Raw genomic sequence first — 17,158 nt, 5'->3', positions numbered from 1 at the left:
GTTGTTAGATGGAGCTAGTGTGAATAGCACTTGCCAACAAGGCACAATATTTACACTTGGTCAATCAATCAATCAACTTTATTTATATAGCGCTTTTACAATCACGATTGTGTCAACGCAGTGTCAAACAGGATAATATTGCGACAAAATTTGGTGTGAATAGACACTCCGCTAAATAAAACGAGGCCACTGTACCTGAACAACTTAATTTTCATTCGTTTTTTTTCCGTTTTATTTACCAGTTTACTAACCATTGAAAGTTTTATTTTTGTATCATGTTTTATCTTATGTTTTTACTTTTTCTTACCGAGTAGTTTTTCTCCTAGTCACAGGCCTTTTCATTGAATCGTGAAGTACCAAAAGCTTTCCACCCCTAATGAAATGCTATACATTTCCAGAGAATATTTTACACATTCATCTTTTTTGTTATTAGAACAAGGATAATTTCACAAGCATTTGTCAACAATACACTTTAAGAAGTTAAATTTAAAACTTAAAAAAATGGTGTAGGACTAGGAAACTTTATTCACACTGCTAGTAAATATCCCAAATAATTACATGTGACATTTTGAAGTAGAAAGACTGAAATAAGGGATGCACCGATACCACTTTTCCCAGAACAAGTTATTTCCTTTAGCTATTTTCATGCTTAACTACAGTGCATCTAGAAAGTATTCACAGCGCTTCCCTTTTCCTAAATTTTGCTGTTCCAGCCTTATTCCAAAATGGATTAAATGTATTTTTTCCCTTAATTCTACAATGACAACATGAAAGAAGTTTGTTTGAAATCTTTGCACATTTATTAATTCAACAATTCCTTCTCTAATATATCCATTCTGCTCTCTGTTTGCTCTGTTGTCGTTGTTTCTTTGTCACAAGTACTGTACTGTACAAGCCGCGTGGTACGGTTGTTGGTATCGGAGCATTTTAATGAGTACGGTCTGACACCCATACTGGTATTGTTATTAGTGCATCCCTAACTGAAATCATATTTTCATGTAAAACATACTCCACACTTCGACAGTGTACTTCCCCACTGCCTGTAATAAGTATGCACCTTTAATTAAACAATAAACAAGGCAAACAAATCAATGAATTGAGAGATGGTGGTCTTACTTTCCCTGGTCGGGTGTTCTCTGAAGCATAAGGGAGATTTTGAGTAATGTGTGGTGATCTTTCAGTTGAGACAGAACATCCAGCAACAGCACGATGGATCTGTTCATATGAGAGGCAAAACTACCAGGGCGATCGATCTCATCTACTGGAATACGCCAGATGCCCTGAGGAAGAGAAGGAGAGATCCATTAGCAGAGAGAAGAGGACAGCTTTAGACACAGTGTTGTCTGTCAGATCTGACTCCGGTCTCATTCGCCAAACAAGCCATGCTAACAGCGCCACTGCTGAGCTTCTCTTTCCAGGAAACACATAAGGGCCAATTAGAATATTTCATGTGCATATTTCAGTGTGCAAAACAAACCTCTGGAAAGTCCGTTAAAGGGGTGGTTGCATGCGATTTAACTTTTTTAACTTTAGTTAGTGTGTAATGTCGCTGCTTGAGCATAAACAGTATCTGCAAAGTTACAGCGCTGAAAGTTCAAAGCAAACGGAGATATTGTCTTTTAATGTTACGGCAGTTTATTACCTACAAAAACGGCCGGTTTGGACTACAACGAGCTTCTTCCTGGGTTGGTGACATCATAAACCCTTGCTAGTCTCCGCAGATGTGACTTCTGCCCGTAATAGACCTTTTTCACACTTCCGCATTTTTAACCGGAAGTTAGATAAGGACGCGCAAAGACATTTCCTGTTACCGTAGTAGTAGCTAGCGGGAAATGCGAAAATGGGTGAGTCAAAAAACAGGATGTTTTGTTGTGTCCCGGGTTGTTCGTGTTGTACCCAAAAACAACCATACGTGTCTTTTCACTCATTTCCGTCTGATCAAGCAACAACAAATTTGTGGATTCATGCTGTTAGAAGAGAAGAAGTGCCGAATTCCTCTGTGAGAAAAGACAGCACTTACGTCTGTAGCAGACACTTTGCCAAGGAGGATCACTCCAGTGGAACAACCATCAGTCGCCTTAAAAGTGGTGCTGTCCCAAGCCTTTTCCCTTGGAACAATTTGACAGTACCACTCAAAAGGGAGTCTATATTTTGAAAGGGTGAACAAACGTCAGCTGGTCCCCTCCCAGGCGGATGACAACGGCGCAGCTGCTAAAATGGATCCCGATTATGTGACACCCACCCGCAGGTAAGGTTTAAATAACGTCTAAACATTACAGTTGTGTTATGAATATAAAATGTACACATCATTTGCAAGTTTTCTTGCCATATTGACGCTTTTTATTGTTAGTCTTTGCAAAACAACATGTTTTAAGTGGTTTAAAATGTGATACATCAGCATCCTCTAATGGTATTTATGGTGTCTGCGAAATTTGTAGCCTTTGTCCAGTTTATTGATCTTGGTGGAGGAATTTGCGTCAAAAAAGGCTCAGAGAACACACTCTGCCGGTGTACATTTTGCAGAGTATAAGCGCGAAGCGGAAGAACGCCTAAGCGTCAGTGACGTATTTCCGTTTTTTGTGAAAAAGGTCTATGGGAAGGGGTGTGGCGTTTCCAGGCAACCTGTGCTTGGCACTTCAGCCAATAAAAATACAGGAAACTACATTTGGCCATCTAACCAATCTAAGACCGTAGCGTTTTTCAGAGGGATGGGCTTCATAGAAGCAGGAAGCAAACGAGCCGTTCAAAGGACAGTGGAGACAGCGGTGTGGAATAAAGGTCACATATAAGATAAATACGGCGTTAAAAAAAAAAAAACATTCACAAGAGGTAAACATGTGGAAAGAATGAGGGGGTGACTTCAGACAGTCATCCCCTCATAGGAGCAGGTAAAAATCAGAGAGGTGGTGCAGACAACGAGAAAATGGAGGGAAGCTGAGAAATTGTATTGTGGTAAGGCCATCTGCTCTTGGCTCTTGATGTGCTGGTCTCCGGCCATGAAGAATATCTGCCCACTGATGAGAAATCCGTCTCAACCCACTCTCTCTCAATCCATCTCTCGAACCCTCTGCTTCATCTCGAGCTGTTCATCTTTCCCTCCAGAGTGTGTGAACTGTATCTGGCTGGAAAACAGCAGACTAAACGGAGCTATTGACAAAGAGCAGAGATGGCAAACTAAAGAAGGCGCCAAGAGAACATACTCTACGCAAGTGCGCAGACACTTCTAGTTATGCAAGCTTGATTTCACGTGGCACTGCGTTCTGAAACGATGCAAAGCGCCGTACGATGCATTCTCAGGATGACTACGAGGGTGCTAGAGCAGACTTTAGCATAAACGTCGTCTTTTTCCCTTTTAGATCAACTGTTTTTTTTGTCATAGAGGAGCAGCAGTTCTAGCCGTGTCAGCGGATAATGCTGAGGTTTATAATATCACAATGTGAAACCCATTTTATTTCTATAATCAGGATATTTAACCAGAAAAACGTTGGGCAGGGCTTGAGTTTACCCATTGAGAATTGATTGAATCATGAAAAGTGGACGATACCTAGACTAGAATGAAATCAAACGGTTCATAAAGGATAGGGAATCATGACATCAGCCGAAAAGGAAAAACATTTTTTTATACATCATCTTCCAAAAGCATCGTTTAAAAGGAATCATTAAGGTTTTTCATGTTTTTCAAGTATCTTATGCTCCCCAAGGCTGCATTTGATGAAAAACAAACTAAAAGCAGTAATATTGTGACCAGTGTTGATTCAAAAGTTACTCAAAAACTACTAGTTACAAATTAAATTTAATATTTAATAATGTAATTCGATTACTGTACGAATTACCCTCTCCAAAAAGTATTTAATTACTTAAGACATGAAACGGCTCTTTTACTTGTCATTCATAAATAATATAAAACTACATCAATTATTCTTATTAACTGGCCAAAGTATTATAAATGTGCAAAGGATACATAAAAACATGAATTTTAAAGTTAGATGTTAATTCTATTATTGTATTATATATAATAGTTCTACAGTCTATACACAGTACAGAAGTAACTAATTAAATTACAGAAAAAAATAAGAGTAATCCCCTACTTTACTTTTTCAAGAAAAAAGCAATTCAATTACACGACTAATTACTTAGTAACTAGTTATACCCAACACTGATTGTGACATATTATTTATTGTAATATTTCACCATATTACTGTTTTAGATTATACTGTGCTGCATAAAGAACCTCTTTCAAAAACACTTTAAAAATCACAATTATTTAAAACTTTGTGCAATTTAATGAAAACAGTTTTGTCTTTGGACTATTGCTCATTAATAATTATGCATAATAAAACAAGGAACATGATTTAATAAAGTAAATGTTTTTACTTTATGCTTACAGTAACACTTTACATTTGTTAACATTAGGTTATGTATTAACTAACCATGAGCAATACATTTGTTACTGTATTTGTTAATGTTTGTTAACATTTGTTTAAAATACTGTTGTTCATTGTACATTTTTAGTTAATAATGTATTAATAAATGCTGAAATTAAAATGAACAAAGATGAATAAATGCTGTAGAAATGCAGTTCACGTTAACTAATAAACCTTATTGTGAAAGTGTTACCATGTTGTCTTTATGTATGAACGACAGAATGTGCTCTTGCTATGTTTTAATCTAGCAATGGCGTCTTTTCTGCCTTAACAAAAAATAAATAAAAAACGCAACAAGATTCTTAAAGATATTAACTTTGATAACGAAATCCAAAATGTCCATTGACAACCTTTTTTTCCATGGCTAGACGACGGCAACGTTATTTAACAATAACTGTGACTATATCAACATGCAATATCATTTAATATCAGTAGCTAAATACAAACTTGACCAAAATAACTAAAAGAATAAAAGAGACGGCAAAACATTCCAGACTGTTTTTAACAAGCTTTCATGCTTACAGTACCAGATAATGTCATAAATACAAAAAAAACCTCCACTATCTCTTCGATTGTGGTTGATAAATAAATTCACTTATGTATTGGCAATAAAGTATTTTTTGCTGTTGCTTTAATAGAAATACATTCATGTTATTTGGAATGATTGGATTACGAGGAATATCACGGTCTTCATTTTTGAGATAAGTTTTACCAGTAGGCCTATGTGATAAATAGCCTATAATAAATCAGGAAACTACGAGGTAAAATAAACCATGCGGTTGACATTCTCTTGTGCTTAAAGGTGGAAATGCTATAATTCTGCAAACATAATAATAGGTATATTTATCATAATTAATTATTATTTGAGCATAATTTAACCCTTATGCAGCATGACAAATGTGAAAATGTGTTTTCTCAATGAATAAAACTAGACTAAAATGCTCAGACATTTAGTCGACTAAAACTTGACCAAACAAAAACAAGACAAGACAGAGACCTCCAAACCGGCTAATCCACTCATCATTAAACCAGCGCTTAAGTACAATGTAAATGAGATTCATTGTGCGGTGTGTGGTTTAAAGTTGTGTTAGCTAAGGCACGCAATCTCGCTATAAATAATTATGTTTACAGAAACCACTTTTTAAGGACTACAACAAACGGCTGGTAGAGACTACAACAAGCTTCCTCCAGGGTTAGTGACATCACTAACCCTTACATTTACATAAACCCCGCCCCCGGGAACACACAACAAAGGTGGCGAGATTATCATGACAGAATATGCTACTCATACATTCATCACCTAACCATTCAGAAACGTCCTGTCTCATTCTACATGTTGTCTCTTCTTCTTGAGTCTCTCCATCATTGTCTGACTCTGGTTTGAACACAAAAGTCTGAACAGCTTCACTGCTGTCTGGCTGAGGTAATCAGAGCTGCTAACTGGAGCTCTTGAAGCTCCGCCCTGTGAGCAGCAGCTCATTTGCATTTAAAGGGACACACTCAAAAACAGCACGTTTTTGCTCACCCTCAAAGTGACAATTTTTACAGGCCATAAAATATTATCTGTGGGGCATTTTGAGCCAAAACATTTTCATTTTAAAAGTGCTTGTTTACCAAGAGGTGGCAGAAATTGTCCACTATGCCTGGCACATTTTCCATGTTTTTAAATTACAGACAAGTAAGAAAACAGTTCAGAGTATTCAGAAAATAACCAACTAAAATATATATGTAAAAGGTAATTGAAAAAATAAATAAAAAAAATAAATAAAGTATATTAGGGCAGTTACACGAATTTGAAAAGCTTTAAAATTGTTTGGACTGTAGTCAGAGATATCGGGATATATAAACAAAATGGTTAATGTTAAGCAATAAGTGTCACGTTCCTGCAGTTTGCCATTGGGGTCAAAGAAAGAAAATGTTTGACTGAAACGTTTTCTTGTTAAGGGTTGGATTTTGCAAGCCCTGTATGGCATTATCCGTCATTTTACCCGCCTGTTTAAGCGACAAACTATGCTACTTGTGTTTGTTTTATGAGATGTAACATGTGTTTTATATTTGTGCTACAAAATGTTCAACCTCTGTAGCACCAGTGCTATATGCAAATAATTAACGTACAGCCGTTTCGTAGAGTGGGCTCAGATGCAAAGTAAATTAATATCAATGAGAGAAACTAATATTTCAGACATAACCTGCTGAATTTATGCCCACAGACCCGGTCTACGGCACAGTTAGTCTGGTTGTTTAATGAGAAGATGTAGTTGCAATAAACGTTTTAAGAATCCATAGCAGCAGATGACTATTCATAGTTTTTAGTCACGTGACTGTTGTGGAGCCCTGGAGGGCAAAACCGCTATAGAACTCAATTGAACTGCAGCATAAGCACTGCATTTTCCATCTTAAAAAAAAGTGTTAAAAAGACGCAAGTTTTGGGCACTTTTGAGGCAGATACAGCCCTGCAGTATTTTTTTTTTAACTACTTAAACTCCATGAACATTTTTGGGATTTCCTCCTGGATTTGGCCTACCCAAATTAAAAAGCTTCTCATACACACATACAGTGGTCTAGGTTCAAAATGTTGGTGTAATTTTACAGGAAACCCTTTGAAGTTACATAAAACACTGCTAAACGTGATAAACATGTAAGTATATGTTGTCTAAGCAGGGCCGGCTCTAGCTCTTTGGTTGCCCTAGGCGAGATGGAGTTTTGCGCCTCCAATTGTCTGGCCCAATCAATCTTTAAGTAGCCTAAAACACAGCATATTTGTGTTTAATGTAAATAATATGGAATCTATCTCCAGTAAAAAAAAAAAAAAAAAAAACGAGAGGCCCCAGTTTTTATTTGCTTCCGACGCAAATGTAGAGAGCGTTTGTACTTTTCATAATTAGCATGCATACGTTATCCATATTTATAACGTACTGGACTTTTGATATTTAAATGACATCCATGTAGGTTATTGTAGATTATTGTCGGTGAAGTTATGTTTACAATACGTAGTGATACGTAGAAAACTAGCAAGTGATAGCTTAGTGACAATATTAATAATATTTATTAAATAAATATTAGTTGATAATATTGATAATACTAAGTAATTTTATTTTGTTTGACAACTTATTGGCTGAGATAAGAAGACTAACCTCTTTACTGGGCTTTCTCTTTTTCCGTCCCTGTGCATCCGCGGGGTTTAGACGCCTCATTTTTGATGAACGCGCAAGATGAGCACTTGCCTGACCTAACGCCTGAACTAATAATCAATAATCACCATCAATTCAATCTAATAATCAGGTTGATAAGTAATTAACGTGTGGCTGAAGGGGCGCCCTATGATGATCATGTTTAATAAACATTATATTGTATTTCGCTTGTTCCGATTCTATGCTTAATGGAAAGTAATGGGCGGCACTAGAGCGCGCTCGCGCCCTTAACACAATTGTCGCCCTAGGCAACCGCCTAGCTCACCTATAGCAAACGCCAGCCCTGTGTCTAAGCTGTAATAACCCCCTCCAAAAAGTAGGCGCTTTTTTCTCAGGCCCTGTGCTCTAGGGCCCTGCAGACAGTTCAAGAGCGAGTAGATCACTTTCTTACTACATTAAAACTTACTACAAACCTGGTAAAAATGACTGTAAAATTGAGGAACAACTGATATGACAGTTTGATATTTGGTTGAGCAATCAGTGAAAAGGGGCATTTACATCCCACCCACATGTTGAGATTGAATATTCAAGCCGTTCATCTATTTTCTACCACCGAATGTATTTAAAAAAAAAGAAAAGAAAAAAAAAGAAAAAAAAAGAGCCGGATTCTTGTTTGTTTTGTTTTTTTCCAGGAAAAATGTAAAAAAGACGCCATATTCAAATTTTTCTGCTTAAATGAACCAGTGAATATATGAAGATACACTGATTGCTCTGGTCACCACAGTTTCATCCTTCAGTAGTGTGACTGCAAATAATCAGTCAAAGCAGAGTGTGTTTTCAAACAGAGAGCTATAAGCACAGAGAGCAGTACGTCTCTGCGGTCTTGATTTCAGTAATGAAACAGTGTACCCCAGTTTTCTGCAGTCAATCTTTCTAAGTGCCCTAATAAAAAATAAAAAAAGGACACCGCTTCAGTTTGGCCTGGCAGACGCCCATGTACGGACATTTGGGCATTCCAGAAAGTGTAGGTAATGGCATTAAAGCATGTGAAAGCAGAGGAACTGGCTGTAGGGGAGAACTAAAATATGCAGGAGTGAGAAAAGAGAGAATTTGAAAAAGAAGGAAATGCTAATTGGGATGTCGGATGTTTCCTGGATGTTTATTTGCATGCGGAATGATCTGCAGCTGCTAGTCATCAAATTAAAAGCAGGCTGACCGACCCGATCCAAAAGGCATCAGGAAAACGAGAAGAAGAACAAGAAGAAGAAGGAGGAGGGAGAGAAACTCTAGAAGAAATGTAGCAGTTGGATTTATTAATAAACTAATAAACTTCAAAGTTTGTGAAGGACATTGTGAAAATCAGCCTACTCAATCACATGCACACATTTTCTACCTCTGAATAAAATTGTGATATATAGTCAAAATGTAATTTATATTTAAATATTTATAAATATTTCTTAATGAGAGGAAATGCAATTTCAACAAAACAGCTCAAAATGTTTAACTCTTTCCCCACCAAACAGCATTTTATACGGTGGGGGTGCCATTATTACACGAGAAGCAGCAGCAGAAACAAGCGATATCATGTAATTATATATACACACAAAATGACGTGATCGCCAACATTAAACAGCATATAAATCAAAACTGCCTAATGTGCTCCAGGACTGTGAAGCTTTGGGGTGTTGATGGACTCCATCTACTCCATCTGTGTTTGATCATTGCTCTGAATCTGATCCAGAAAAACATGATTTTCTCAGCTTTTTGCTCATAATGTTGTTTTTATGAAACGTACCCACATTCAAGTGTTGATTAAAAAGGATGCATGAAGCTAGAATAAGATGGTGTTTTTTTGGTTAGGCCATGTCCACACTAATAAGTTTTCATTTGAAAACGTATATTTTTCTCTCCGTTTTGGCCTTCCGTCCACACTGAGACAGCGTTTTAAGTCAATGAAAACGTATCGTTTTGAAAACGCTCTCCAAAGAGGATACATTTGAAAACGTTGTCGTAGTGTGGACTGTGAAAACGGAGGCTTTTTAATACGATGACGCATTTTTAGCCATGTGATGCAGTCATATGACCAATTCACACTTTATATTCATGTGTTACTCGCAGCAACAACTCCACCTCACTGTCGGCCCATTAAAAAAACTGAAAAGAGCCTTTTCTCGACATTGCCGGAAAATTTCAAAGAGTAAATAAACGAGTAGCGGAAATGACGCAAGTCGAAGCGTCTGGATTTGCTCATGCGCAGTACGGGGATGTAAGCGTTTTCAGACGTTTCAGTGTAGATGAACATTTTTTGGAAAACGATTGAAAATGATAGTGTGGACGTGGAGCGTTTTTAGACGAAAACTCAGTTTTTAAATTTATCCGGATTAGTGTAGACGTAGCCTTAGTCTGCTTAAAAGCTGAGGCTCTGTTCTTTCTTTTGTGTGCTCAAATATTCTGGCCAAGAAACTTTGGTGAATATCGTCAACAACGCTTGGCGGGGAAGAAGTTAATCGTAAAATAAAATACAGTTTATTAATATTATTTAATAAGATTGCCATTCATATTTTAATATATTAATTGAATATTCTACAGAAGCCTCTTTTTTAATTTTGTTTTCTCGTGATCTCAGCATAGCAAAAGTGGTTTTCTTGCCATCTTGGCAACAACAACAACAAAAAAAACTTAATTATAACTGCAATAAAGTTGGTTTGATATGAGACATTCAATCTTTTCTTCAACATTAAATAACATGGAGAACAAATCCTGAGCAAACACGCTTAGTTGCATGAATTTACTGACAGCAGATCAGAAGCACCCGCAGCACAATATTATTATTTTATCAACATGATTTATTTATTGAAGTGTTTACTTGGTCATGGGCCACTGGTGATTGGACCCCATATAGGGCGATTTAGTTTCAAAATTATGCATTACATGCATGATCTGAACGAGATGCAGCATAAAGTGCACCCTTTTTTGTGATTACACATCGTTTAATATTGAAGAAAAGACCAAACGTCTAACGAATGTCCAATATCAAAACAACTTTATAGCTGGTTTATATCAAATTACAACAGAAAACAGCTTTTTTATGTCAAGATCACAAGAAAACAACTTTAATTATTGAAAATTAAGCTGTCATAACAAACCATTTAATATATTGAGATCACAAGACAATTAAGTCATGTGGAGGTCACGAGAAGAAAACTTTTGTGGTTGAGATCATGAGAAAATTACGCCGAGATCACAACAAAAACAAGAAAAAGAAAAATGCATGGTCTCTAAAGGTTTTCCATAATATATTACAAGGAATACATTTCCATTATATCTATCATTACAAACACAAACAAGTCACGAGGGGAACATTGTGAATGTTTTTGAGGGTTTGGCACAAATAAATCCTTAAACCAGACCGTAGATGGACTCGTAGACTTCATTAGTATTTCCCCATACTACGGAAGTCAACGCGGCCGTCAACGGTTTGTTTACCGGCATTCTTCACGACATCTTCAACAGAAGAAAGAAACTCATACAGGCACAACATGAGGGTGTGTGAACGATGACAAAATGGTGAGAAATGAATCAGACTTACCAAATCTAATGCCGTTTTAAACTGGAACACGGCAGAATACTGAATTTTAAAGCAGAGACAATAATACCCTCATACTCCCATATTGCAAGACTAGTCTAATGAAATGCAGATTAAAATCATTCTGACATTAAAAAATGTGCCTTAAAATATATATTCAATATACCACCCAGCCAGACTTTCACAAGTCAGAATCAGTGACTAATGCCGTAACACACACATCGTATTAAATGTGAAACAGCATTCAAAGAGAGATGCTGCTGCTAAAAGAGAGAGAGAGAGAGAGAGAAAGGGTTTTGCCTTTTCACTGCAGGGATTACCCAAAGCCCTTCCAACAGGACAGAGTACATGGATGGATACGGGAAGAGAAAGAAGAGGGTGAGTCCTGATGGATGGATCTGGGAAAGGAGGCGTGTCCTGATGGATCAGCGGATGGAATGCTATTAGACGGGTCTTTGGCACAGGACCCTCAAACCTCTGTGCCACAGTCCGAATAACACGGCTTTGCGGACAGATTACACACATATACACACACACGTTTGTTTTTGTGAAATGTTGGGACATCCCATATGCGTAATGGTTTTATCCTGTACAAACCGTATTTTCTATCCCCCTACACTGCCCCTGCCCCTAAACCTACCCATCACACACTCTCTCTCTCTCACTCACACACACACACACACACACACACACACAGTAGGGACGTGGGGAAATGTCCTCATAAGTCACCCTCTTCTGTAATACCCATGTCATACACATTTGTGTCCTGATATGTCACAAAAACAAGCACACACACACACACACACACACACACACACGGGGGATTTTGCATTAGTAATACAGTTATATAATTCCCAGACAATGTTTATTTTATTGTTAATACTGAATGTAAATATTAATGATTAATCTCAGAGGTTAAATATGCCTGGTGAAGCACTTGTTGAGTTTCAATAGTTATTAAATCCTTCATATATATCCTTCATATTCATATATCCTGTCAAAATTAGAGTGTTAATGCATGCGTTTAATTTTTTCAGTTTAACATGTTAAATATTTAACACAATTTGCATAGCATCCATTTTTTCGGTCATTCTTTGGCTAGCTTTACATTATAAGATCAAGCTTTTATTCATACAAATGCTTTTAAACCTTTCAAGTGTGACACGACAAAAGAGAAGGCGTGTGTGTGAATGTCCTGACTGTGTGAAACACACACACACACACACACACACACACACACACACACACACACACAGAAAGACACGACCACAGACAGCGACAGAATCCAGTTCTTTCATGCTTTAAAAAAACAAACATTTGCATTCCCGTGGCTAAATATCACATTATTGGGGTCACTTTACTCATAAAAAGATGCCATTCAACAAATATTTAAAATATACTGTCATCAAGTTGTTTCTATATTAATTTAGAGTAACTGCGAAATTACAGTATAAAACACACACACACACACACACACACACACACACACACACACACATATATATATATATATATATTAAAATGTGTGTTTATTTACAGAAGAAATTTGATTATTAGTTAATTATTTGAATCGATTGACAGCACAAATAAATAAACATACATACATAATACATTATATATATATATATATATTATATACATTATATATATATATATATATATATATATATATATATATATATATATATATATATATATATATATATATACACATATATATTTTATTATTATTATTATTATTTTTATTTTTTTGTGTGTGTGTTTTAACTTGAGCAAAAAAAAAGTTTTTTTGTGTGAAAGAGTAAAACAAACAGTCCTTTCAGCAACTTGCTTTGCACTTAGGCTTTGCAGTTACGATAAAAACAGCATTTCATATCAGTGTGGCTTTATGTTGGTGAAAAGCCTGACAAGACTGATTGTTTACAAAAAGGACAGACATAATGAGAGTGAATGCTATGACCCTTTCTCGTTCAAAAGTTTGTGTATGACGGCAAAATGCTGTAAATTGATGCACGGAGTGCCTAAGTCATTCTCCATTTATTTTTTCCTGGGAGTCCCCATACGTCTAGAGGTGACATTTGAGAAAGCAAATAAATCATAGCCATGTTCATGTGATTTTGCTCATTAAAAAGAGAGCGAAAAATAAAAACAATGCTTTCACAGCGACCAAAACTCACTGATGCCTCACAAGGACAAACCCAGCCAATCATCTGCTCCTAATTAGCATATTTCCATTAGTATGAGAAGAAAACATCTTGACTTCAGATTGAAAAAAAAAGCACCTGAAGCCTTGACACCAAGGACATGACGAATTATTGACATTCAAAACCATACAAATATACAGACTTCAAAAGACTTCAGACTAAACTCAACTGACCAAGCAACCTGTCATGTCCGTTTCAGGCCTACAGCTGCTCCTAATGCGATCAATATAATCTGACAGCAAAATCATTGAATTGAGCCCAGCAGACACGGGGCATCCCTCACCATGCGAGCCCAGTCCTCTGAGCACGAACTGCAAAAAAAGTTCAAAACGCTGGACAAAAATACACACTCTCAGCAGCCTTCAACACGAGCAGCTCTTCTACAGATGAAGATGCGATGTGCAGATTTCAGGAACATTGCAAGGCGTTTCTGATAAGCGCTTCAGACTCGACACATTTGACTAACAGAGCGAAACGTGAAGTCAAACGCCGTGTGTAACTTCTGCCTCAGGGATTCCCCCCCAGACACCTAAAAGTGTCACGCAACAATTCAAGTGAGCATCTGTACTCCAGAACCGTAAGCCTAAGAGAAACACGGAGGAAAGGCAAAGCGTGATCGAGGAGGTTCCCAGTTTTCTGACTCATCTGGTGCACTTTATCACTCCATTTCTGGTCATTACCGCCACTCGACGAAACGCAGAACTCCGGCACTATCTAACTATTATCTGCGTCATGCATGACAGAGTCAAAACACTCTCTCTCTCGCGCTCAAACGCTCACTTTCTTACTCTCGCTCTGCTCCTTGAACTCTCACACCACTCTCCCACCCTCAACGACTCTTTCCTCAATCCATACGAGCAAGCTGACACTTTTCCTTTTATTCCACGAGCAAAAACAGAAGGAAAAGGAACCAAACAGGAAAAAACAAAAGGAAGAAACTCACCATCACCGAGGAGAGCTACTCCACGCTCTGCCTGTATGAAGTGTGTGAGTAAAAGGGATGTTTTGATTTTTTTTGATGTTCCACCGAGCTGTAGTCCAGGCTTGAGAGAGTGGGCTGAACGCGTGCGGAGGGAGGAGAAAAGGGGAGATGGCTGAACGAGTGTGCCTCAAACAGACTAGCTCTCGCTCTCCTCTCTTTTCAGCCTTGCCATCGCAAAACAAAACGCCCACGCTTCTCTTTCTCTGCTCTGACCCCAGTGCGCTCGCTCGTGCTCTCCCTCCCTCCCCTCCCCTCTCTGCACACCGGCGGAGAGACGGCCCCTTCAGAGCGCAGCCAGCCAATTAGAGAAGAGCTCTGTTTCTCAGCCCGCCAGTACACACCCACACACACAGAGAGAGAGAGAGAGAGAGAGAGAGAGAGAGAGAGAGAGAGAGAGAGAGAGAGAGAGAGAGAGAGAGTGGTGAACGACAGGAGACAGAAAACATGCAACAGGATGTTAGTGTGGGTCAGAGGGAAAGGGGTGTGTATGAACACAAACAGTGTGTTTTTGGAGATTAGGGAGAAAAGCTGAGGCGAGAACGGAGCGGTTAAGAAAAATATAGACAAGAAGAGAAGAGGTGAGAACTGAAGAAACAAGGATAAAAGCAGAGACGAGAAAAGTAAAGAGCAGAACAGAGAAGAGACTAAGACACGACTAGAGAAAACAGAAGAAACAATAGTACAAAAAAAGAGAAGAACAGAAGAGATGACACGACGAGATGATGCTGTAAAGAACAGACTAAGAAAGGAGAGACGAAAAGAGAAGACTTGAGGTTAGATGAGACAAGAACAGAGGAAAGGTGAAGAAATGAGAAGAGACAAAGACGAGAAGAGAACGAATAGAGCAGAGGAGAAGAGAGACGAGAAGAGTCAGTAAGATACTAAGACAAGAAGAGAAAAGATGAAACAAGAAGAGGTGAGACAGGATGAGAGTAGTAGAAGAGGAAAAACGAAGAGAGATGAGACAAGATGGTTAGAAAAGAACAGAAGAAACAATTAAAAAAGCTGAGAAAAGAATAGAACAAACAAGAGAATAAGCCAATGATAGAGAAATCAGAAGAAACAAGCGGACAAAAAAGAGTTGAGAACAAGAATAAAAGAAGAACTGAAGAGGAAAGAATAGAACAGAGGAGAAGAGACGAGAAAAGACAGTAAGAGATAAGAAGAGACTGAGAAAAGAGGACAGGAAAAGAGAAAAAGTGAGACAAGTGCAGATGCTGTAAAGAACAGACTAAGAAAGAAGAGAAGAAGGAACGAAGACGTGAGGTTAGATGAGAAAAGAACAGGACAGATGTAAAGAAACGAGAAGAGAGATGAGGAGAGACAGTAAGAGACTAAGATGAGAAGAGAAAAGGATGAAGAAAAAAAGGACGGAAAAATACGAGAAGAGGTGAGACAGGATGAGAGTAGTGGAAGAGGAGAAAAGAGAAGAGAGATAAGACAAAAAAAGCAAAGAAAAGAAAAGTACACAGAAGAGAATAAGCCAAGAATAGAGGAAACAGAAGAAACAAGAGGACAAAAAGAGAAGAGGTGAGACAAGAGAAGATTGTAGGAAAAGAGATGAGATGACTCGAGAACAAGAATAAAAGAAGAAAGGAAGAGAAAAGAATGACTTGAGAACAAGAATAAAAGAAGAAATGAAGAGAAAAGAATAGAACAGAGGAGAAGAGAGATGAGAAGAGAGGAGAAAACACAAAAAAGGTGAGACAAGAAGAGATGATGCTGTAAAGAACAGACAAAGAAAGGAGAGAAGGAAAGAGAAGACGTGAGGTTAGAAGAGACATGAACAGAGGAAACAGAAGAAACAAGAGGACAAAAAAAGGAGATGAGAGAAAAGACTTGAAAAAAGACAGACGCAAGGACAGACGAGTAAAGAATAAAGAGGCTTAAGAATAGCAGGACAAAAGAAGAGAGAGAAGAGACGAGGATAGATGAGAGGAGACAATAAGAGGAGAAGAGGCTAGTTGAGACAATGTGCGACAACAAGATGTGAAAGGGAAAGGTGAGACGAAAGGGAGAAGAAGAGAGATGAGAACAGAAGAGACGAGAAAAAATGGAGGAGAGACAAGGAAAAGAAGAGAATGTAAGACAAGGAGCAAATGGAGGAAGAAAATGAGTAGAAAAGAGGTAAAGAAGAGAGAGACTGAGAGAAGAGTCGGTGAGGTGTGTCGTGTGTTAAAACAAGAGTAGAGTAACTCAGGGTGTATCTCTGTCATACAGCTCTCATCAGCCTCCTCTCTTTGTAAATGTTTGTGCTTTTCCACTGTGACACACACACACACACACACACACACACCTGGCATTTCCAACCCCCTGAAGCTAACAGGAAAGTGGAGATGCAAATCGAGCTGACCGTATCTGTACATGTGAACCACAGGTGTTTGCTGCTGCTGAACTTTCACATACCAGCACTCACACCCTCTCACACACACACAACACACACACACACACACACACACACACACACACACACACACACACACACACACACACACACACACACACACACACACACACACACACACACACACACACACACACACAGCATCACATATCATTCAGGTGCTGCCACACACTCGCAGACGTGCCCATACAGAAAGAGTTCATTCCCCTAAAGCAGTGATTCTCAAAGTGTGAGGGGGCACAGGTACTGCAGGGGGGGACATAAAAAAATAAAAAAAACAACTGCCAAGTTAATTGACGTCTCATGGAAGATGGATCGGTTTATAAAAGGCAAGAGAAAAGCAGTAGACAGACAGCGGCTGCGTTCACACCGAATGCGAATAGAGCGTCAAATACTCGTCTGCTGCGTCTAGTTGGACGCTTGAACA

At 38.2% G+C, this 17,158-nt stretch overlaps 1 protein-coding gene across 4 annotated transcripts in view; it reads right to left on the bottom strand.

Annotated features, from left to right (window-relative positions):
* The window catches only part of cabin1 (calcineurin binding protein 1), a 179,306-nt gene that overhangs the window by 52,342 nt on the left and 109,806 nt on the right, over positions 1–17,158 (bottom strand). For all 4 annotated transcript variants that reach the window (XM_067412998.1, XM_067412999.1, XM_067413000.1 and 1 more), the window contains one exon: positions 1,117–1,280. In XM_067412998.1, the coding sequence (XP_067269099.1) occupies positions 1,117–1,280 (164 nt within the window). The remainder of the gene's footprint in view (positions 1–1,116; positions 1,281–17,158) is intronic.

The sequence above is a fragment of the Pseudorasbora parva genome, chromosome 13 (genome assembly GCF_024679245.1).
Source record: "Pseudorasbora parva isolate DD20220531a chromosome 13, ASM2467924v1, whole genome shotgun sequence".
Taxonomy (NCBI): domain Eukaryota; kingdom Metazoa; phylum Chordata; class Actinopteri; order Cypriniformes; family Gobionidae; genus Pseudorasbora; species Pseudorasbora parva.
The sequence above is the reverse complement of the archived record's forward strand: the minus strand, read 5'-3'. Positions and strand labels throughout refer to the sequence as shown.